General features: G+C 37.3%; 1 protein-coding gene and 1 long non-coding RNA gene across 2 annotated transcripts in view; one reads left to right on the forward strand and one right to left on the reverse strand.

The window, feature by feature from the left end:
• Nucleotides 1-23,948, forward strand: part of LOC147577244 (uncharacterized) — a 72,402-nt gene that overhangs the window by 19,040 nt on the left and 29,414 nt on the right. The window lies entirely within an intron of this gene.
• STRIT1 (small transmembrane regulator of ion transport 1) overlaps nucleotides 22,111-23,948 on the reverse strand; it is a 34,132-nt gene continuing 32,294 nt past the window's right edge. Inside the window, exons 3-4 of the mRNA XM_025914148.2 lie at nucleotides 22,315-22,410; nucleotides 22,111-22,215 (exon numbers count right to left, since the gene is read on the reverse strand). Coding sequence (XP_025769933.1) covers nucleotides 22,319-22,410 — 92 coding nt within the window. The 3' untranslated portion in view covers nucleotides 22,111-22,215; nucleotides 22,315-22,318. The remainder of the gene's footprint in view (nucleotides 22,216-22,314; nucleotides 22,411-23,948) is intronic.

Raw genomic sequence — 23,948 nt, forward strand, 5'->3', positions numbered from 1 at the left:
CAGGGATCACAAAGACCCCCAAGATTGCCTGACTTACTCTAAAGGAAAGATTCAGACTCAAAACTTGTATCTTCCCCAAACATAGAGTCCCAGGAGAACTCGGCAAAGAGGAACTAAAAGGAAGTTAAACAGTCCTTTTTTTCCTTTAAGTTTATTTATTTATTTTGAGAGAGACTGAGACAGCATAAGTAGGGGAGGGGCAGAGAGAGAGGGAGACAGAGAATTCCAAGCAGGCTCCACGCTGTCCGCGCAGAGTCCAATGCAGGGCTCAAACTCCCAACAGTGAGATCACGACCTGAGCTGAAATCAAGAGTCAGATGCTTAATCTTAACTGAGCCACCCATTCGCCACAAACAGATCCTTTTAGAGCCTGCACTTTCCTTTGGAAACACACACTCCTTTTCACAGTGTTGGGAAGTAGGGAGCGGTTCCACAAAGGTCTTTGGATTCTGTCAGGAACGGGTGAGGGTTGCGTCCTTACAAAGACATGGACAGCCAGGTAACAGAGTCCAAGTTCCTGCAGCACTCTGTGTGTGTGTGTGTATATGTGTGTGTGTGAGTGTGTGACTGTATCCACCTCAGGGGCCATGAATGTTCACTATGAGTCATGGTTTTGTTTTCTGGGCTCAGTAGCCTGTGGTCTGGCAGGAATCAAGGTCTGAGATTTTGCAACAGCTGTTCATGTCATGTCACCTGGGGTGGCAACTAAGCACGCACTGGGACCATTTTTATCAGCTCATGAGCACTGGCTTTGCCTGCCAAAAGGCCATGTTTCTCAACTAGAAAAATAATATTCCTATCTGGAATGAGTGTGGAGTCTTAAATTCTAGGGTCTAAATTCTTACCTTATGCTACATAGTCTTAAATTGTTCACATAGTCTCTACTTTTAATTTAAGGTGACTAACTCCTAAAGAGAACAGCTATAACATCTATCCAAACGGTACCGTAACTCACAGAGGGTCATCAGCAAATAGCCTGGAGATGGAGGCTAAGTCTGTCTCTAACCTGTCTTAAAGTGACTCTTATGTTTTCAAGGCACAGCTGCCCTGTTCTCCACTCAGGAATTTCATACACAAACATCTCACCACCAGGCAACTGTTACAGACTCCTTCCTATCACCTGGTAGCCCTGGTCTTTCTAGACCTCATTTTTAGCCCACCTTCTAAGGAAATCTCCCTAATCCCAGATCTTGAATTTGCCTGTTCCTGGACCCTTTCCAGCCTCTCTGCGGAGAAAGGCACCGTGTCCTTTGGACCGTGGCCGTGGGAGAAACACTGATCATAGGAGGAACATAGGCACCACCTGTTCTCTGCAAACAGCACACAGCAATGACAGAGGGATGCCACAGAGGGCTGCTTCCCCATGTTGTTGTGGGAACCTGAATTAACGTATTTGGATAACGAAACAGCCAGTTTGGTCAGATGTAACATAAAATCTTACCAAACATACTTAATCAACAAGGTAAAGATCAAAGCCATAAGTCAGTCTTGGAAGACAGTTAAGGGTGTGAATAGTCACAATGGTTTATCACTAATTGGGAACTCTTCAAAACACTCATCTTAATACCCTTAAAATAAGATGCTTCTTTTGAAGGCAGTGTGATATTACCAAAGGGAGTTTTCAAGTTAAAAAGTATTTGCATATATGTAATATTGGAGAACAGGAAAATGGAAATTTTTATTTAGGTGGAAAGTGGAAATTTTATTTTACCTAATAAAATTATCTACCTGCTATTTCCAGATCAGAAAGCAGTATTGACAGTATTAACAGAAAGCAGTATTCTAGATAAAATTTATTGCAGCAAATTCAGGTGATTGTTTCTTCAATATGTGAGGATTTATTTTTTTAATGTTTATTTACTTATTTTAAGAGAAAGAGAGCGTGTGCGCAGCTCGTGGGAGTATGAGCAGGGGAAGGGGAGAGAGAGAATTCCAAGCAGGCTCCATGCTCAGGATCCCGACGTGGACTCAATCCCAAGAGTCGAACACTTAATGGACTGAGCCACCCAGGCACCCTAGCAATGATTTACTTTTAATGGTGATCCATTGTGTCATCAAATCTGGGTCTCTTATCACAAATACTGATACCAACACTAGTAATTTTATTATACCCCTTTTTATCTACTTCTGCAGAGTCCTTAAAGGCTCTGATTTTAAGTTCTGTAGAAGATGCAAATAATAGAGCATACCTTTCATTACTATCAGTGGATATTACAGAGAAAAACCTAAAACCTTAAGAAGGATTGATTGTCCATAGAGGATAAAAAGAGGACTCAGGAGAGGCCATGGAGCAGCAAAAAGAGAGAGCAAGGATTGGAGTGTGTGTGTGAATGTGCATGCGCACGTGTGTGTGTTTGTGTGTGTGTGTGTGTGTGTCTTAAAATTTGGAGGAAGTGGCAGGAGGAAATTCTAGAAAGGAATTTCAAAAACCCCTCCTCTCCCTCTTCTTCCTCCTTTCAACTACTTAACAGTTTTACCACAAATGAGCTCTGCCTCCAGGCTCTCTTGCAGCTTATTCCCATACCTACCTTAGTCCTTTCTATTCAATTACTCCTTCCTATTCGATTTATAAGCTAAGAAGAAGGCCCAAACGAGCTGTTTCATATACAAATCAAGAGAGATATATTGAGAAGAGTAAACAACTGCAAATGGCTGAACATTACAAAGGGACAAAGAATAATGGATTGGTTCCAAGGAGCCATGCCACTCAGATCAGAAAACTTTTGGGGGTCCGGTACTCCCAGGAAGGGAATCATTGTATTCAATCCTATGAGAATCCAAGCATGCCTTGCTGATGAAACAACAAGCCCACATGCCAGCAGATTAGGGTATTGTTCTGGGACAAAGGGGAACATACGCAAGCTATTCTGAGAAGTTAGAAAGTCATGATTACCCCACAAATTGGCCCAGACAATTTAATCAGTGTGTGGGCAATGCAGGACGAAAGCGTTTTATTAATATAATTTTCCTTTTTCAAAATACAACTGGCAATTCTCTTCTAATTATCATGAGTTGACCCAACAAAGAACAGAAGAAGAAATATTTCCTTTTGATTATATGTACTGTTGTTTCCTTAGGGGATGAGTGGGAGTGAATATTAAAAAAAAAAAAAAAAAAATGGAACCAGAAGTTATAAACTAGACCATATTCTTGGCTCCCATTTAGAAAGAGGCAGAATGTTTGGATCAATATCACAGTCATCTGCTAAACATCCATGCTCCTTGGTCTACAACAAACTGGTACTCTTCAAATCATAAATATATACATGTTTTTCCAAAAGAGGTGAATCAATACCATTGTTTTATTCATGCCATTTTTCTTACAAATGTTATGTTTCATCAGACATACAGTATTATGGAGAATCATTTTCAACTCTTGCCTATTCTTTAAAAAGTTGAGGTTTTTGTTATGAGATTCTTCTGAGCTTCATTTTTGAGGCAATTTCTGTAAATAATCTAAAACATTATGCTTTATGGATAATTTTCCTCTCAACTAAAACAGCCCATCCATCCATTTTGGTTGATATTGGCAAGAAAATACCCATTTGTTTCATCTAGATTAGTTATTTCCGTGCCTCAAAAATAACTTCTGTCCTAGGAAATGGTTAAGCAAAAGGGGAAAATATACAAAAAGAATGCCATCTTGTGGCTGCACCAGTAGAATAACAATAAAACATTTATCACCCCAAAAGGTAATGTTATGGTGTCCAAACAGGGATCTTTACATTGTAATATGAGCCACTGAGGTAGTGGTCCACACTGCCCAAGCCTAGATAAATCCAGATGCCATCCTATCCTCAGACCCCAAAGGGAATGATACTGTTTGGTCTGTGCCCTAGAACCAGATATTCCTAGGAAGGCAAATTATTTGGAGAGACCTGCCAAAGGTATCAGTCCACTTAGGAAAATGCCTCTGGGTATGATATTGAATGGCCTAGGGGTCCAAAGAGAACTGATTTCAAGATGACTAAGGGTAGGTCCCCGGGACCTCAGGTGTTTGAATTTATAAGATAGCTGCTTTGTGGTGGCAGCCGAAAACAAAATGGACTTCTTGACACAGGCTTACCCCAAACACTGGAAATAAGAACTAAGAAACACCAGTTAATGTGTACCAGTTGTTTGGAGCCAAGTAGTAGAAGAAGTAAGCTCAGTAAGCATTTGTTCTTGTAAACTGCTGATTCACAGCTAAAAGAAGGGTTTAGATAAATACATGTTTTATAGATCCATGATGTATCATCAAGAAAAGCTGATGATATTTAGTACACATTTTGTGGTTGCTGTCTACAAGGTTAATGATATCTTTCCATAAAATGGAGACTTAGTTCTTAGAACTTCAAAAGACCTGAAAGGTCATTTAGTTCACTCCCTTAATTTAGCAGAGGAAGGAAACAAGGTCCAGAGAGGCTAAGTGACTCAAATAAAATCACACAGCCAGCTAATGCTTCAACTTGGTGCCAGATGTGGGGTACACAACTTTCTTCAGGTGCTATTCATTATAAAAAGTGTATGTATGTGTGTATGTGTATATATATATATATATATACATATATATGTATGTATATGTATGTATTTGTATTGTGTTGTATATATTTGTATGTATATATATTTATCCATATAAAATGTATATTTGAAAAAACATATACACACATATCTGTATCTGTTATCTATGTATGTAAAGATATGTATACATATATATCCCTTTCTTAGAGATTCAAAATGTACATTATCATATAAAAAATTCTGAGCAGTCTTTCAGTAAAGAAATCTGTTCAGCTTTATTAAGCTCAGCTTTTCCCAAACTTATTTGGCCATGAAGCCCTTTTTGCCATTCAACAATTGCTAACATCCATGAAACTAAATCATGGAAATTCTTCATAAGAACTTCCCTTGGTTCTATAATTATTCTATTTTGTCCACTCGTTCATTTTTTTCATTCTAGTTAATTCAAGCTAGAATCATAATAAAAATAGGTGCTAGAATAAAACCCCACAGAGTTTCACTCACTCACCCAGCTCATTCAAGTAATAGTGAAATCCCAAGGTTACCTCTATGCAGATCTACCACATGGCACAGAACCACCCGGGGCCTCTGTATTTTCATACATTCGCAAACTAATACAGCATTTGCCTACTTTTCTCAAAGGTGGATAGCTATCACATTGCACAGATACCGACTTATTTGAAGAGAATTGTTTTCAGCATTTACTTATAGACATTTTTTTGGTGTAAAACAAAAAGTGAGAATCCCACACAACAAAGCACTGTCTGTAGACCTTTAATGTTTCATAGTTTGGGCCATGAATCTTTATCTTTAAACAAAAGGAAATAACAGCTTAACACCTGATAGAGAACTGTAAAAAGCTTCATTCTGTTTTAAAACCTATTTTTCTGTCCTATGGCATTGTCATCTCACTGCTGTGAACTGGAAGTATTAGGCTGTCAGATGGTATGAAAATTCTTATATTCTTAAGTGTTTGTATAATCTTCTGGCTTAAGAAAAAACAAACAAACAAACAAACAAACAAACAAACAAAAAGACCTGGAGTGGCAGAGGCAGCATTCACTTTTGCCAAATGTGGCAGCTCTGTTAGGTGCACTGACCCTGCTCATTTCATCCCCCATGACAGAATAACTTCTAGTAGAATCATGCATTCACCAGCCAATATTAAGGAATCATCTGAGTTTCCTTAGAATGAGCACATTTCACACACACACACACACACACACACACACACACCCCAAACTCACCAGTGCCTGGAAGGCATGTGACATTGCTTTGGGCTTAAAATATACCCGGCAACCAGTATCTGAATGAGTAATTTTAGGAACCCTAAATGCCAGTCAAGGCAAGATTCTGCCCAGGCTTCATCTGTTAGCAATCTGTATTCATGTTGATTCCTCATAGTCCACGCCTCTTGAGATAGCTGCTAAATTAAATAGAAAAGTACCTAGATAAACTCATGCAATCGTCATAATCTAATACTGCTAAATTGCAACCCACGGGTAATTTAAGAGGAAATTACATTTACATCTCCAATCAATGGACCGATGTTATGACTCATTTTGTAATCAGCAATTCTTTTGACTTTGCTGATCTCCACCCTGGAATGGATATTTTTAGACTGAAGTGGAAAGGATTATTCATTGTAATCTTGCCCTTAATACTGTTTTGTGTATGTTTCCACACACATAATTGGCACTATGAGAATTGGAGGATAATAAGATTGTTAATAAGGACTAATATCTCTACAGTTCCGTAAAAAATGTGTTGTTTCAAAGAATTTTTAGAACTTGAAGCAATTGTCTTTGAAGAGTGCTTTCTCCCTAACTATCTGCCTCATACAATAGCCGAAATCAACTTTCATTGCTTCATAGGTCTAGTAAATTGAGGAACTGGCTGCTTTGTATTTTAGTTCTTCTAAGACTGCTTGCAACCCAAGTAGTCGAACAAAACAGCAAGACAGTATGTGATACTACAACCAGGCCAAAATCCACTACTTCTGCAAGAATCCATGCTTTTGGTGCTAATGGGTTATAATAAATCTCAGTAGAACCAGGAGTCTGGCTATTTGGATAAATAATGAATACAAGGTTGGGGATATTTTCCCTCAATTTTCTTCTATAAGAGGCAAGTATAGAAATACTGGTTTCTATTGAGATTGAGAAAAATATTTTATTTCATGTAATAATTTTAAGATGATATCCTTATATTTTTTAATACCAACTATTCTTCCTACTGATATTCAGTATCCATTTTAAAATTACATATCCATCATAAATCAGTCTTTCCAAGTCAGAGCTGTTCTGGTTTATCCTATTACCAAGGCAGCTAAAATCCACCCATTTAAATTTACCCTCTCCTTCATTTTATTCTTCTTTACAATCTCTTAATCCTGGAAAATGGCAGGGCTCAGTCCTTGGATCTTTTCTCTATCTACACTCACTTCCTTGAAGATATCATCCATGCATGAAATGCAATCTATATGCCAATAGCTCTAAAATTTGTATATCTAGCTCACACTTTCCTCCAAAATTCTAAACTCTTATATCCAAACTTCTAGTCAACAACTCCACTTGCATTTTAAATAAAATCTATAACTCACCATTCCCAAAACTAAACTCTTGATCTTTCCTGCAAAAGCTGCTCTGCCCATAGCCTTGTTTTTCTCTGTTGATAGCAACTTTGTTCTCCCCACTGCTCTGGTCAAAAGCTTAAGTCATCCTGGACTCCTCTATTCCTTTCATACCTCTCATCCAATCTAAATATAAATCGAATTGGTTCTATTATCAAAATAGATCCAGAGATCAGTATGAACCCATGTTTATTTTAATATATGTAAAGACAGGTAGATACATACATAAATTTAGTACCTGTTCGTATGCAAAGTGGTAGGTAGCAGAATGACCCCTTTGTAAAGATGTCCACATCCTAATCCTTAGAACCTGTGAATATGTTACCTTCCATGGCAAAAGGGACACTGCAGATGTGATCACATTTAGAACCCTGAGATGGGGGAATTCACTTGGATTAGCTGGGTGGGTCCAATGTAATCACAACCATCCTTAAAAAGAGTCAGAGGAGGAGATGGGACAACAAAAGCAGAGTATCACATTGATGCAATATGGATCTGAAATGCTATGATGCCAAGTTTGAAGATGGAAGAAAAGGCCATGAGCCAAGGAATGCAGGAAGCCTGTAGGAGACAGAAAAGGTGAGGGAACAAAATCTCTCCTATAGCCTCCAGAAGTAACACTAACCTGCCAACATCTTGATTTTAGCCTACTGAAATCTATTTTAGACTTTTGACCTCCAGAAGTGTAAGATGAATTGGTGTTGTTCAAGTCACTAAGTCCTCAGTAATTTGTTACAGCAGCATAGGAATCTTAGGTTAGTGATACACACTTGGGTTAGTGATATACATCTGTTTCCTGGCTCTGTCTGCAAGGAGGGTCAAGAAGCAGTGGCATCCCAGCAATAATGGGGTATAGTGCCCAGATCCTGCCTTCTAAATATCATTCTCGGGGCGCCTGGGTGGCTCAGTCGGTTAAGCGGTCGACTTCGGCTCAGGTCACGATCTCACACTCCGTGAGTTCGAGCCCCGCGTCGGGCTCTGTGCTGACCGCTCAGAGCCTGGAGCCTGTTTCAGATTCTGTGTCTCCCTCTCTCTGACCCTCCCCCGTTCATGCTCTGTCTCTCTCTGTCTCAAAAATAAATAAACATTAAAAAAAAAAATTAAAAAAAAAAAAAAGTAAATATCATTCTCCAATATGAGGTACCAGGGCTCCTTGGAGAAATGGCTGATTCTAGGGCTGGGGATGAGAAAATGCAAGATAAGTTTGGAGCATTTTATAGCACCAGAAAGTAAGGAAGCACTGTAAAAAATGAGGACACTTCAAAAAGGCACAGGAACAAGACCAAAAGACTTTCCAATGGCCACAGTTGGAGCAATCTGAGTAACAAAATAATCGTAGTATTGGACTATTATTCAAGGAGGAAAAATCCATGAATCCATAGTAATATAAATTAAAAATTAAATATATAAATACATTGGTGAGAAGAGACAAATCCTCCTCACAAAAAATTCCAATTAATAAGTGTGGAAGAAATGAGGGAAACAGAATATCACCATTAGAACTCCACAGCAATAATTTCTGAGGCAAGATCCACTGATTAACACAAAACTTTAAAAAGAATCAGAATATTTGCATAGCTTCAAAGTACCTCCCCTCAAATATTTATCAATTACTATAGTGGTTTTATCATGTGTCCACAAATTGTTTGATAATCCTCCCTCTAGGAGGGGAAGCTTAATTCCCAACTCTTGAGTGTAGGCTGGACCTAGTGACTCACTTCTGAGGAATAGAAGAAACCTGGAAAATACTCCCCTCAACCAAGTGATCACAGCTGAATCACTGGTGATAAGTCATGTTGAGACCCCTGGTAGGATGCCAAGAGAAAACCCCATCATCTCTGTGGTGATCATCTCCCAAATCTAAAATCTTAGCCCAATTACAGGAACACAGACAAACTCAATTTTAAATTGAGACAGAGCCTAAAAAATACCTGACCACTCTTCCACAAAAGTGACAAGGTCCTGAAAGACATGGCAAAACTGTCACAGATTGGAGAAGACTAAGGAGATATGACTGCTGATTTCAACATGGTATCCTGGATTGGATGCTAGAGCAGAAAAAAGATAGTAGTAGAAAAATTCTTAAAATTCCTATTTCTCTGTTTCTCCCTATCACAATGTAAGTTGCGTTCCATGACAGTAGGAACCTTAAAATAAAAGAAGACATTTTATCTGTTGATATAACCCTGTTGATATATATCTGTTGATATATCTGTTGATGCACCTAGAACAGTATCTGGCACATAGTGCATGCACAATAAAGTGTTGTTAAGTTGAATTTAACCTGACACATTCAGATCCCTAGAGTATGGATCAGTCTTCAAAGGATATCAGAATCCCTAGAAGCTTTCACATAAATTCTTTCTGTTCAAGTCAATGTATATATATTAAATAAAACTTTATTATTTAGACTTAATAATTATTTTCAAAATTCATGATATGTTACCATATTAAATTGCCATTTTTATAGATCAAAATAGGTGAACATTCCAACTTCATGTAATTCAAGTTAATAAATCTATGATTTTTATCAGTTCCTTGCTACTAATAACTATAACTCAGTTCCAATGATTTTTTAAACCACTTTATTGAGGTATGGTTGACATACAAAAAGCTGTATATGTTTAAATATACAATTTGTTGAGTTTAGTGATAAGTATACACTCAAAAAACCTTTACCACAATCTATGCCATAAAGATATTCATCACTTATCTTTCCTTCTTTATTATTATTATTTAATGTGTGATAAAAACATTTAACATAAGATCTACCTCCTTAACAAACTTTTAAGTATACTATACAGTTTTGTTAACTACAGGACCTACGTGGTACAATATATCTCTAGGACTTACTCATCTTGCATAACTGAAACTTTGTACCCTTTCACTAATTAATACCTCCCTGTTTCCCCCTTCCCTGGCAACCATCATCCTACTCTCTGCTTCTATGACTTTATTTATTTTAGATTCCTCATCTAAGTGTTAGGTAGTGTTTGTCCTGTGTCTGACTTATTTCTCTCAGCATAATGTCCTTCAGTTCATCCATGCTGTCATGAGTGGCAGGATTTCCTTCTTTTAAAGACTGGATAATATGACATTGTATGTGTATACCACATTTTCTTTATCCATTCATCTGTCCTTGGATACTTAGGTTGCTTCTATGTCTCAGCTATTGTGATGATAGCCTTGAGAGTGAAAATATCTCTTGGAGGTAGTGATGTCATTTTCTTTGGATATATACCCTGAAGTGGGATTGCTGGATATGATAGTTCTATTTCTAATTTTTTGAGGGAGCACCGTACTCTTTACTATAGTGAATTGCCAGTTTGTATTTCCATTAATAGCATACAAGGGTTCCAATTTCTCCACATCCTTGCCAACACTTTTTTTTTCCTTTTTTTTTTTTTTTAAAGACATCCTAACAGATGTAAGGTGATATCTTTTTTTTTTCCCCACCCCAGATGTAAGGTGATATCTTATTGTGGTTTTGATTTGCATGTCCCTGATGATTATTGATGCTGGGTACTTTCTCACCTTCCCCTTGGGCATTTGCATATCTTCTTTGGAGAAATGTCTCTTCAGTTCCTTTGCCCATTTTTTAATTGGGCTCTTTGGGTTTTTTGCTAGTTATGGGAGTTCCCCATATATTCTGAATATTAACACTTTATCAGTTAACAGTTTATCAGTTATTAACAGTTTGCCAATTTTCTCCCATTCCATAGATACCCAAACTGGGATAGTTGGTCACCTTGACCAATGCCTATATGAAAGTGTACTGAAGATTTCAAGGTGTAAGGGTTCAGGCTCTGCCAGGGCTACCACACCAGCCAGGTCTTCTGTGCAAGAGCCATCTTCCAGTAGGCATCTACTCAGGTAACCCCAGGAAAAAAAAGATGTCTCAGGGAACCCTGTGTTATGGACCAGAAAGGCCCCATCCTGCACCCATCATCCCTGTAGCCACCAGAAAAAGGGGTGATTAAGGGCTTGCTCTGATGACACAACCATAGAGCACTGTGCTGATCCAAATACTAAAAAAATTTTTTAATTAAAAAATAGACAGCATTTTATTTTTTTATTATTTAAAAAAAAATTTTTTTAACGTTTATGTATTTTTGAGAAGAAAGAGACAGAGCATGAGTGGGGGGGAGGAGAGTGAAAGAGGGAGACACAGAATCTGAAACAGGATCCAGGCTCTGAGCGGTCAGCACAGATCCTGACACGGGGCTCAAACTCATGAACCATGAGATCATGACCTGAGCCGAAGTGGGACGCTCAACCAACTGAGCCACCTAGGCATCCCTCTTAGGTAAACTTTTAAAACTTACCTACTTCATGTTTGAAATACCATGATTTAAAGAATTTCACTATCATTAGAACCTAACAATGAGTTTTAAAACACGGACATGATCTTGTTTAGAGAAAGACAATAAAAGAGATCCTATATCTAAATTTTATTTCCTCTTATAGTATAGTTTCCAGAAACCCAACAAAGCAAATATGTTCATTAAGCTAAAAGGAAATAAATCTTTTTCAAGGTTTGAGGTGAAGCATATGCAAACTAGAAAGATAATGTCTTCTCTTGGAAGAGGGGAAAATGTCATTTCCTTTTCTAAACCTTCATTAGATGAAGGGAAATCAGTAACACTTGCTTTACTTACATTAACTTTTTATCCAAAAGCCCGAGAGTCCTGTACAGCAGTGATCTTAGATCAAAAAAGTGTATTTTATGTTAGTTCCTCTGCCTCCCCATGCTTTGATTTCTTTTCAAGAGGCAGATGTCTCGAATTTGCTCTTGCATATATTTCTTAACCTAATGCTAAGTGAAATCAGACAAGGAAATAAAATCAAGTCATTGTAAAAAGATCTCAAATCCTGCACAAGTCTTTAAACCTAGCTGTAGAACTGGCTTTGGTTTCCTAAAGTCTAACACAAAGCAAAGAATCTTACTGTACTATACATTTTTATTTTATTTCCTCTGGGGTTCATATATATTTAAATGTAATTTCAACAGCAACTGGAATTAAAGGCACTTTTTATAAATCTTTTCTTGACAATATATTTAAAATAGATTTTTAAGTCTCATTGATTACAATGTTGTCTGTTTTATCAGATAATATTCTTTTAAATATGAATTTCAATGGATGCAAGCAGGAAGGAGTGAATTCTCCATTTGTTCACATAGTTTTCACTGTTCTCTACTTTTGGTTTTGTGTCTCTCACCTCCACTACCTTGCTGTCCCCCAAGCATGTGAATTTGTGACCTCTGAATTATCAAGAATGGAGTAATGTTCATCAAAAGTAAATTAGAGCCAGATTCAGAAAGAGAGCAAAAAACTGTACTTTAAAAGATATTCATCATGGGCACCTGGGTGACAGTCAGTTGAGCGTCCAACTTTGGCTCAGGTCATGATCTCACAGTTCGTGAGTACCAGCCCCGCGTTGGGCTCTCTGCTGACAGCTCAGAGCCTGGAGCCTGCTTCAGATTCTGTGTCTCCCTCTCTCCGTCCGTTCCCTGCTGTCACTCTGTCTCTCTCTCTCAAAAATAAATAAACATTTAAAAAATTTTTTTAAAGAAACTCATGGATTTCAAGAAAAAGACTGTGTCAGGTTGTTACCGATACATGCCCAAGCTGAGATGATATTTTAGAAGTTAGACAGCTTGGAGACAGAGCTTCCCAACATGAACACGTGTGTATCACAATCACCTAAAAAGACTTGTTAAAAGACCATGGCTGGGCCCCACCCCCAAAGTTTCTGATTGAAAAGCACTGGAGTCCCAGTGTATGCATCTCTAACAGGTTTCCAGATGATGCTGATGCTACTTGTCCAGGGACCAAATATTGAGAACTATTGGAATAAGAAATACCCAGAGACTTGAAATAGTTTTAAGAGGAAGGAAACTTTTTTATCAAATTTATTTTTCATGTTACACACACACACACTTATACCCACATGGACTTTATTTTCTTTACTACATGGTTAAAATTCCTTCAGATAAAACTTAGTGGGATATAGTAGTGAATTATTGGAAAGGAATAAATAAGATTTGGAAGGATGTAGGAAGACGTGTTGGAAAACTAAGGGGGGGTGGGCTTTAAAAATACAGAGTACATTGACTTGAGTACATTGACCTCTATGACAACGAAGGACAGTGTGGTTCTGGACACTTATGTGCACAGATGATTCATACCACACAGGTCTTTGTTCTGGTTGTTTAAAAAAAACTTTATCAATTTACTAGAAAATTAACCAGATCTCTATTACAATCTTTTATCAAACAATAGATGGGCCAGACATGGGGAAAAAAAAAAAAAAACCACAACACATCAAGTACTTTTGCTGGAAATCAGTCTAATTAACTGCAACATGACTGATGATAACTGAGCCTTTAAATTTTCACTGTTCTTCAAGTCCTTCTGTAAATAGTCACCAACTCATAAGCCACCTATCTCAAGGGAAGTGGGATTCCAACCATTTTTCCAAGGCTGAGTATTGAGTTGGACTTTCTCTTTACCATTTTTTTAGACTGAGATGATTAATCGGAAGGGCACATCCTTTCACTACCTGGAATACGGCCTTCTCCTAAATTCCAGTTGATAACTGTTAGGCAAAATTACTTCAGGCAATGAATTTCAAATGCTTCTCAGTAGCTAAATTTCTTAATGTGACATCAAAGAAAAGTCAAATGTGGTTTGAAAATATAACACTGAGTTCCTCCCCACACTTGATCCTGGCCTGCTTTACTCGAGATAATGGGTCACAACACCCTGCTTTCTACTTGGACTCTATTGTGCTTCTATTACCTGATGTATTCATACACCACGCCACTTTTCTTTAAATTTTTTTTTTTTTAACGTTTATTTATTTTTGAGACAGAGAGAGACAGAGTATGAACAGGGGAGGGGCAGAGAGAGAGGGAGACACAGAATCTGAAACAGGCTCCAGGCTCTGAGCTGTCAGCACAGAGCCCGACGCGGGGCTCAAACTCACGGACCGTGAGATCATGACCTGAGCCGAAGTCGGACGCTCAACCGACCAAGCCACCCAGGCGCCCCTCACGCCACTTTTCTTCTCAACAGGTTTCCTTGTCACTATCTGTAGATACGCTACTAAGAGTAATGAGCTGTTGCTGCTGCTGTTGCTGTTTTTAAACCTCTTTGGATTCCTGGATGGGAGTCATCACTAAAATGCCACTGATTTATTTTTTCTCTTTTCTCTAAATTGAATTTATGTAGACATGGATTTTTTAAAAAGTCTTCCAAAGAATTACTTTTTTAAAAGTGTTTTATTTTAATTCCAGTATAGTTAACATACAGTGTTATATTAGTTTCAGATGTATAATAAAGTCATTCAACAGTTCCATACATCACCCAGTGCTCATCACAAGTATACTTCTTAATCCCCATGATCTATTTCACCCATCCCCCCCATCTACCTCCCCTCTGGTAACTATCAGTTTGTTCTCTATAGTGAAGAGTCTGTTTCTTGGTTTGTCTTTCTCTCTTTTTTTCCTTTGCTTATTTGTTTTGTTTCTTAAACTTGCCATATGAGTGAAATCATACGGTATTTGTCTTTCTCTGACATATTTTGCTTAACATTATACCATCTAGCTCTATCCATGTTGTTACAAGTGGCAAGATTTCATTCTTTCTTGTTTCTTTTTTTTAATGTTTATTCATTTTTGAGAAGAGAGAGAGAATGAACAGGGGAGGGGCAGAGAGAGAGGGAGACACAGAGTCCAAAGCAGGCTCTAGGCTCCGAGCTGTCAGCACATAGCCCGACACGGGGCTCAAACTCACAGACCGTGAGATCATGACCTGAGCCGAAGTTGGATGCTTAACAGACTGAGCCACCCAGGCACCCCCATTCTTTCTCATGGCTGAAAAACATTTCATTGTATATATATACTACCTCTTCTTCATCCCTTCCTCTATTAATGAACACTTGGACTGTTTCCATATCTTGGTTATGGTTAATGCTGCAATAACCATTCTTTCTTCAATGTCTTAGAGTTTTCAGAGCACAGTTTTTCACTCCTTTGTTAAATTTATTGCTAGGTAATTTTATTATTTTTTTGGTGCATAAAGGATTACTTTTCTGGGTATTCTGTATCATAGCTAAGTCCCAGGACTATGAAGCGACGTCTCTTAACTTGAAAACTTTTACTTTTTTTAAGTATTTTTTAAATTTATTTATTTATTTTGAGAGGAGGTGAGGAGCAGAAAGACAGGAAGAGAGAGAATCCCAAGAAGGCTCTGCACTGTCAGCACAGAGCCTGACAACAGGGCTTGGACTCCTAAACCTCCAGATCATGACTTGAGCTGATATTGAGTCAGACGCTTAACCAACTGAGCCACCCAGGTGCCCCGTCTAAACTTGAAAAATTTTAACTCATCACATTGTAGAGACATGCACCAGGAAACCAGACAGTTGGACTTTCAGAGATCCCATATCAACTTCACTGTATACCTCTATCAAGATTGGTAGAAAAATGAATACATCAGCCTTGGGCTTAGCGAAGAAGAAAGGGGTAAGGGAGGGACTTTTGAGCATCTCAGAGCAAGTGCAGCTCTTCAGTGCTTTAACTACATGAAGATATAGGCTAATGGAATATAAAAATGTAAGCAATATAGATACATGCCACACCATAAATAAGACTAAGTCATTTACTGTACAAGTTCAATGCTCTCTCCATTTCCATCAATCTTAAATACACACACTGCAAGTTGGCATCTGTTATAGCAACAAAGACTATATACAACAGCCCTGGGTTAAGTTCTGCTGAGCTGGTGACCAGCTGTGGGACTTTGCCCAAATAAAGACTTCCTAAGTCTTATTTCACACATCTGGATACACCTACCTTTCATGAGAATCAAGTGAGATAATGAATAAGAACACTTTTACAACCATATAATGTAAACTATCTGGTAAACACATTGCAATGATTTTGGATGGATACCCACTTAATTGCTAATAGCAGATACTTCTGAGGAAGTGAGCAGCACTGAAGATAGATGAAGCAAATCTGAACTTTTTACTACTGAATTGTTTGAGGTTGTCAGGAGAAGAGGGCCTTTATTACAGATGTCTCTTTTAATGATAGTCTTCACATGTCTTTGTTATTAGAACTATGCAAGGATCTAAAAACCCTTACTATCTAGGGATTACATGTTTACTTGCAAGCACTTGTGTGAATATTGCTACAGCACTTACAACATGAAAACCCTCAGCTCACTCTATCTGTAGATACAGAGAAAGCTTTAAAGTTCCATGTCCCTTTGCTTCTTGGAGGAGGCTCACATTTGAGCCAAAATTTAAAGTCTAGAAGGAGGCAGTTATATAAATTTAGGTGTTTGGAAAAGGGGTGGAATATGCTAGGGCCAAGAGTAGTTATTTTCCAGAACAGAACATGCAAAGTTGGCTTAGAGCTAGAAATGAAAGTAGGCAGCCCAGATATACCTGGTTAAGAGCCTTAAGTTCTATGGTACAAAGATCCTTTAATGTCAAAAGACTGACAACAGAAACCTAAGAACTTGACAATATTACACAGAAAGGGACTGAATGGAAAACCAAAAGGAGGTTAGAGAAAGAATGGAGGTTGTGCCAACGGACACAAATGTGGAGACCAAGAAGCATGAAAATAAAATGTCACCTAGAAGAAACAAATGTAGTTGTTAATTCTTTGAATATAGGGTAGAGATTTCCTCCTCTGAAATTTGGTGCATCTTCTAGTATAGTTCAAAAAGAATCTTAGGGGCACCTGGGTGGCTTAGTTGGCTGAGCGTCTGACTCTTGATTTCAGTTCAGGTCATGACCCCCAGGGCTGTGGGATTGAGCCCTGCGTCGGGCTCCTGGCTGAGCATGGAACCTGCTTGAGATTCTCCCTCTCTCTACCTCTGCTCCTCTATCCCACTTGCACTCTCTCTCTCTCAGAAAAAAAAGTCTTATAATTTGATCATACAGTATAGTAGAAAACAATTTGTAATTTGAAATCAGAAGACATGGGGTCAAGTATTGTTTGTACCAGTCACTAACTATATAATCATGAACAAGTCTCAACATTTCTGTACTCCAGCCTGCTTATTTTCAGCACGGAGTTAATGATAATTTCTACTTCACAGAGTTGTTCACTGGAATAAGTAAGAATGTATGTAAGATGTAATAAGGAAAATTGTGATATTAATAATGATTAAAATAATCTTACATTAGTTGGGCACATAGTAAGTGTTAGACACTGTGCTAAGAGCTTCACGCTCTTAATATATCTCATGAGGCTGTTTGGTTAAAGGTAATGTTCAGGCATTCATTCACTTATTCACTTCATATATATCCATGAGACATCTTCCTGTCATGTCTAGTGAATCCTACATTGTCACACATCCTACATTGAAAGAGTTTATTACGCTCATCATGGTGAACATTTTGTAATCAATATAAATGTTGAATCACTGTGTTGTATACCTGAACCTAATATTATATGTCAACTATACATCAGTTTGAAAAAGAGGATCTGCCATTTATTTAGTGGGGAATGTGTGTGTGTGTGTGTGTGTGTGTGTGTGTGTGTGTGCGCGTGTGTGTGTGTTTGGAGGTAAGGGTGCTCAGATAAACTCTTACCAAGATGATAATGTCTAATAACACTGAATTCTAAAATAATGTTCTTCCAATGGTTAATCAGTCGACTCGTTTTTAAATCTGTTTGGTGGGGGGTGCCTGGGTGGCTCAGTCACTTGAGCAAATGACTTCAGCTCAGGTCATGGTCTTGTAGTTTGTCGGGCTCTGTGCTGACAGCTCAGAGCCTGGAGCCTGCTTCAGATTCTGCATCTCCCTCTCTGACTCTCTCTCTCTCTCTCTCTCTCTCTCCCTGTCAAAAATAAATAAACATTAAAAGACATTTTAAATCTGTTTGGCAGGTTGAGACCAGTATTTTGTCTTAAATTATCACCGACCCTACTTATTTGTATCATAAGACTCTGAGAATCCAGATGCATTACTCGAGTGGCAGTGAGATCCCAACAGCTCTCAGCATGTCTGGTATCTTGATCTGGCAAATAAACTAAAGCCTGCTTGCATAACTTTGAGGAGACTCCTGGGAGAACTCCTCGAAGAAGCCAGGCTTGAGGAACTTGACCCAGTGATAGTGAATTCAGTGTGGCAGGTGCCACTTGAGTCTGTCTGGCTCTGCCCTGGATGTATGTCCTAGGGAGCCAGAGGGGAGGCTGAAAATGAAAACTAAAAGAACTATTTAATTAAGCCCTGAGGAGTATGTAACATTAGGCAGCACTGCTTTAGAACTCGACAAACAACTACTTGCTCACAGACCAACATATAGGCCCAGTGAGGGCTGCCATGGGAGAGATGAGGGAAATGGGAAACCACCCACAGTGTCTCTGAGACACGGCTGGGTCCTGGAGAGGAGAAGTGGTGACTAGAGCAGGGGACATATTCATAAGCCCATGTGAGCCACATGAGACCCTCCTGGCTTCCTCAGCAGGAGGGTGCAAGAGCCAAGGAAGTTAGAATTACTGATATTAAGGTGATATCATTACTCCCCATGGGCTACTGAGACCAGAAAAGAAGTGTCAATTCCGTACAACAGGGAAATAGGAGGAGAGTGAGAGAGAATATTAAATAAAGATAAGAGCAGAAAATGAAGGGAAAAACAAAATTGGACAGATCTGGCTATATGCTTGAAGAGGTCCAAAGCAATCTCTCCATCTAATGTCAATGGGCTCCAAAGCAAGTTTCTACCTTTAGCGAGATAAATGAGGAATATGCCCAATGTCTATAACATCCTGATGAGATCACCGTGTCGATTAAACTAGGGAATTGCATTTTCTAAATGCAAATACATCCTATCCTGAGTATATCTTCACATGGTAGAGATGAGAGAAAACAAATAGGATGCCAGGTTAGAGGCTTTAAGCACATCAGTATGCAAACCACTTTTTAAGCCTGTTTCCATTTACTCTCCACTTCTGGACCGATTTTACAGAGCAGGTAACCTGTAACTCAAAACAATCTCTCCATGACCCTATTTCATTCAGCATCAAGATTCTAATCAATATCCTATTTCCTTTAATAGTCATAGGCATAAGCTCTAAAAATAACTTCATCAGCTCTATATTTGTGTCATTTGGAATTTTGAATTTATAAGGGCGTGTATGCCCAGCCCAGGGAAATTACTGAAAATGGTCTTAAATCTCCGATAATGGCCTAAATTTGAAGCCCTGGGATATTTCTGTCCTTCCAAAAAAAAAAAAAAAAAAACCCACTTTGTGCCCACTCAGGATTCGTTCAGATGATTTATAAGAAATTGCATACCCATCTCACTTTGCAAAACAGGAAATCACTTTCAAAGGAGAGCAGAATAAAACACCTTATCCATCTCATTCTCAGGGAAATTACCAACTCAAAATATTCTTCTGCTTTTGATGTTCTTTCTTTCCTCTAAAGGAATCTCAGGCTAATGTATATTTATGTTTTAAGTGGAACTACTGTGCTTGTCTAAGAAAGAAGAGGAGAAAGGGGATGTCTGAGAAACTGCAATAAGCAAAAATAAAGGACAGTAAATAAAACAAATAATAAATAAAACTAGGAAATTTCCTCAGAAAAAAAGAGAAATTCAGGTTTATTTTATTATAAGATCGATAGATGCATATTACTTGAAAACCTTGTATCTGTTGTGCACAGGGATCTCTCTTCCAGGACTTATCCTTGGGAATTTTCTCAGCTCTGTTGAGCTTGGTAGATCATGAGGAGTTTCCTTAAACATTTCAAGACTCAGTGGAATTTGTCACTTTTCCCAGACACAGAGAGTGATAAACAGCTTTCTTTAAAGTTCTTTATATTTTATGTCCTAATAGGTATTAGAAAAGTAGTATTTCTCAGCTCTAATATCAATACAGGTCTTGGGGTAGGGGAGAGGCATAGGGTGGGTATTATGATGATGTAAGGCTAGGCATTAATTCTGTCAAAAATGTCAAGAAACAGTTAACCCATCATACTCTTCTCAAATAGGTATAACTGCACTTTGACAGAATGTACACTGAAGATTTTGGAAATTTAAAAACATATAAGCTTCTATGCCTTATAAGATCTGTATGCAATCATCTACTCAGATGTATTATTCACAGATCACTAGTCACTTCTTTGAGAATTCCAATCCAGCTTAAATTACTTCAACATCTTTAAAGTTCAAACTTAGAGCATCAACATTGTGTATTCAAGGATATTGTAGGGGGAAAATAATTACCCTTTTGGTGCATATTTAGTAGTTGTCTAATTTGAATTATAGTCTATATGTTGAAAAGGTAAGAAATGGATTCACCAATAAAGGGCTTAAATTTAATAAAGAAAATAAAATTCACATATGTGAAAATATTAGTGGACAAATAGTACTATGTATCATTATACCTAATGTAATTAAAATATAATATAATATAATAATAATATAATATAATATAATATAATATAATATAATATAATATATAATATTATATATTATATATATATATATATATATATATATATAATATAGTGCAATTTTTTTTGCTGCAGCAATAAACAGAAAAGTGGCTGGGACTTACCAATGTAAGCTGTCGTGGATCAATGTCTATATGTATCTGGAGGAATGCCTACATATACACATACACTGTAAGTGTGTTTTCCAAACTTCTATGATAATAAAAATCACCTGGAGAATTGATTTTTTTAACAGGCTTTCTCCAGACCTACCAAAATAAACTCTTAGAGAAGGAGCTCAAGAATCTGTATTTTTCACAAATGACTCAGTCAATTCAGATCAGGCAGGTTTAGAAAACATTGTGGTCCTCAAAACAATCCCATGAGAATATTATTATCCTTCTTTTATAGTTGAGAAAACTGAGGTTAGAGAGATTAATTAACTATTCAAAGGACTCCCAAGTTAGGATAAAGCAATCTGACTTCCAAAATTTTTGTTCTTTTTTACTGCGCTAAGCTTTCTTTGTTCTCTGAGAAAATGATCAGGTTGGATGTGGAAACATAGAAAAATAGAAAAATTCATTTCTATTCCTCCTTTAAAACGTTACCTTCTGTTTTAAAGTGCTGGAGAAAAGAATATTGAGCCCTTGAATAAGAATGTGCATATTGATACAGCCCCCTCCATTTTATAGAAACGTAGAATACATAATTCTGTACCTGGCTTTTTTCACTCAACACTTTGACTTGGGGATGACATCACATCAGTATATAGAGACTCCCTTCATTCGTTTTCACAGACGTCCAAGTAACACATTATGTAGCTAGAACTCAGTTTATTTAGTCAGCCCCCTGTTAATGGACCCTTGGCTTGTTTCCAGGTTTTTGCTATAACAAATTATGCCTTAATAAGTAGGCCTGTGCAGATGCCATTTTGCACTTTTACCAGTGTGCATCTGTGGGAAATGCAATATTCTTAGAAAAGGAATGGCTGAGTCAGAAGTTAAATACATATTTAATTCTGATAGATATTGACTGTCAAACACCTCTAAAAATTCTGTACCATTTTTAATTTCTAAAGGCAGTATATGAGCGTGTTTTATTCCCCACATATATAAAGTCAAACATCTTTGTTTTGTCCCAGCTACGAGGTGAGCGATGGTTCTCCAGTGCGGTTTTAATTACACTTCTTTTATCATGAGCAAGAGGGGAAGGGGAAGTTTATATTTACAGCTTATTTTCTGTGAACAACGATCTCTATTCATCTCTAGCTCATTTTTTCTATAGGGTTTTTTTTTGGTGGGCACCCCCCCAAAATTTTTAATGTAATTTATCAAACTTTTCCCTATTGGTTATGCATTTTTAGTCAAAGTTTGGAACATTTTTCCTATTCCCAGGTTATAGAGAAATTCATCCATAATTTCTTACAGTTCTTATTTGTAGTTGGAATTTTTAAAAGGTCCTAAAAAGATTCATATGTACACCAAAGTAACAGGTTACAAATCCAAGGTTAGAAAGTGATGTCAACCATTGCAGTTTATTTACATGAGAAATGTTTAATAATCTGTCATGTTCATGTTTTTCTTAATTCTTCTAAATGAAGTCAATCTGAAGTCTTCTTGCCTGTATGATAAAATGTTCCATTAGTAAAACAGAAAAGATTATTCCTGGAGTAACGTATGGTCTTTATGAATAAACACATTCAATTATTGAAAACTTTACCTTTCTAAGAGAAGACAACATAAACCATTATGATGCAGCCCACAATCCAGCCAATCAAGAGAAGAATAGGGACCAGAAGGTGTGATAGTGTAGATTCTGGTTAAAAATAAAGAAAAGAAAACAGAGTAGGTAGGTCATTTTGGCATCATATCTTCTGAAGATAGAGAATTTATTTGAGAGAATAAATGGAATCTGATAATATCAAGAGGAAAAAAAAATACACTCTTCAGTCACTCTCAGACATGATTATTATCTTCTGTTTTACAAAGGGTACATGAGACTCGGCTGGGTATTTAAAAGGAAAGACCTGTGTTCAAATGATAGGCTTTCCTTATACAGTTATGCGACCTTGGGCAACTCTGAGCTTGAACTTCCCTATTTGTAGAGATAATGAAACTTGTGATATCTACCTCCCTGAGTTGTTGAGAGGATCAAATGATACTGTGCATGTGCAAGAGCTTTGCAAACTCTAACCTTCCTGTGTGTGTGCCTAGGGTACACAGAACACATCCCTGCATTTGTTCAAGAACACAGCAGCTGTTTACATAGAAACCATCAAAAATGACTTTTGAGGCAATTCCTCCTAAACTAAATAATCATAATATAGGGAAAGTTATTGAAAATTGTTGTTAGCCTTCATAGCTGACTTTAATCCTAAGTATCATAGGAAAAGAAAAGCATTATACCTTATATAATCATTCTCAACTAAAGAGATTCTATTTTCTTAACATATTCAATAGAGCAACCAACACTGATCCAACACACATAAAAGACATTTAGAACAATGATTACTCCTGTGTCTATTTTGAACTCTAATCTGAAGAAAGCAATTTATAAAATTATCATTTTTTAAATATTCATTGTACATGCACACCACACAAAAAGATTCAAAAAGAGCACAAAAAGACATCATATAGAATTAATGTCCACACATTAAGGACTCATATATTCTTAACTGAAAAGCACAATTGGGTTTTGTACCACCAGCTAACAAAGAGAACGCATATTCTTAGCAATTGTGTGCCTGTTACCATTTCTATCATTTTAAAATGTGAAGTTTTTTTTTTTAATTACTATTAAAATCATCAGGAAAAGAAACACTTCTAAAATTAGGAGCTCCTCTAATAAAAGCAAACTTTGTGCAGTTAAAGTGAACTTTAATAGTTTAAATCTATCTTTCCAGGAATGTTGGCATGTCTTTTAACTCTCACAAATTCAACGGGTTTTCCTTGCTTCTCCATCTCGCTTTGACCTTGAACAAAGCATTAACCACTCATGGAAAAACCTTTCTCTTTACCTGCCTGTGGTATTGCTTTAAGTATAAAGCGAACATTGTGATGTGCCCTTTACTCTCATTTGGATGAAAGCCTTTTTATGAATTAAGGTGCCATTACAGTGGGAGTACATAGCAGTAACTTTTTTGAACTGTTCATATATGCGATTTCACTTTTTTCCCAGTTTCAAAGAACTTAAAAATTAATACAAATATTCTAATTGAGCATTTATAAATATCTTATACAAGCATATTTTTGTACGATTCTAAAATTTACATATAATAAAGCCCTAAAAGTATATATCTCATTATTTACTACTGATTGTAAAACAGTACAGTTGACTGCATTTCAACACTCAGA

The sequence above is a fragment of the Puma concolor genome, chromosome C2 (genome assembly GCF_028749965.1).
Source record: "Puma concolor isolate L17-30 chromosome C2, mPumCon1.1.hap2, whole genome shotgun sequence".
In the NCBI taxonomy this organism is placed as follows: domain Eukaryota; kingdom Metazoa; phylum Chordata; class Mammalia; order Carnivora; family Felidae; genus Puma; species Puma concolor.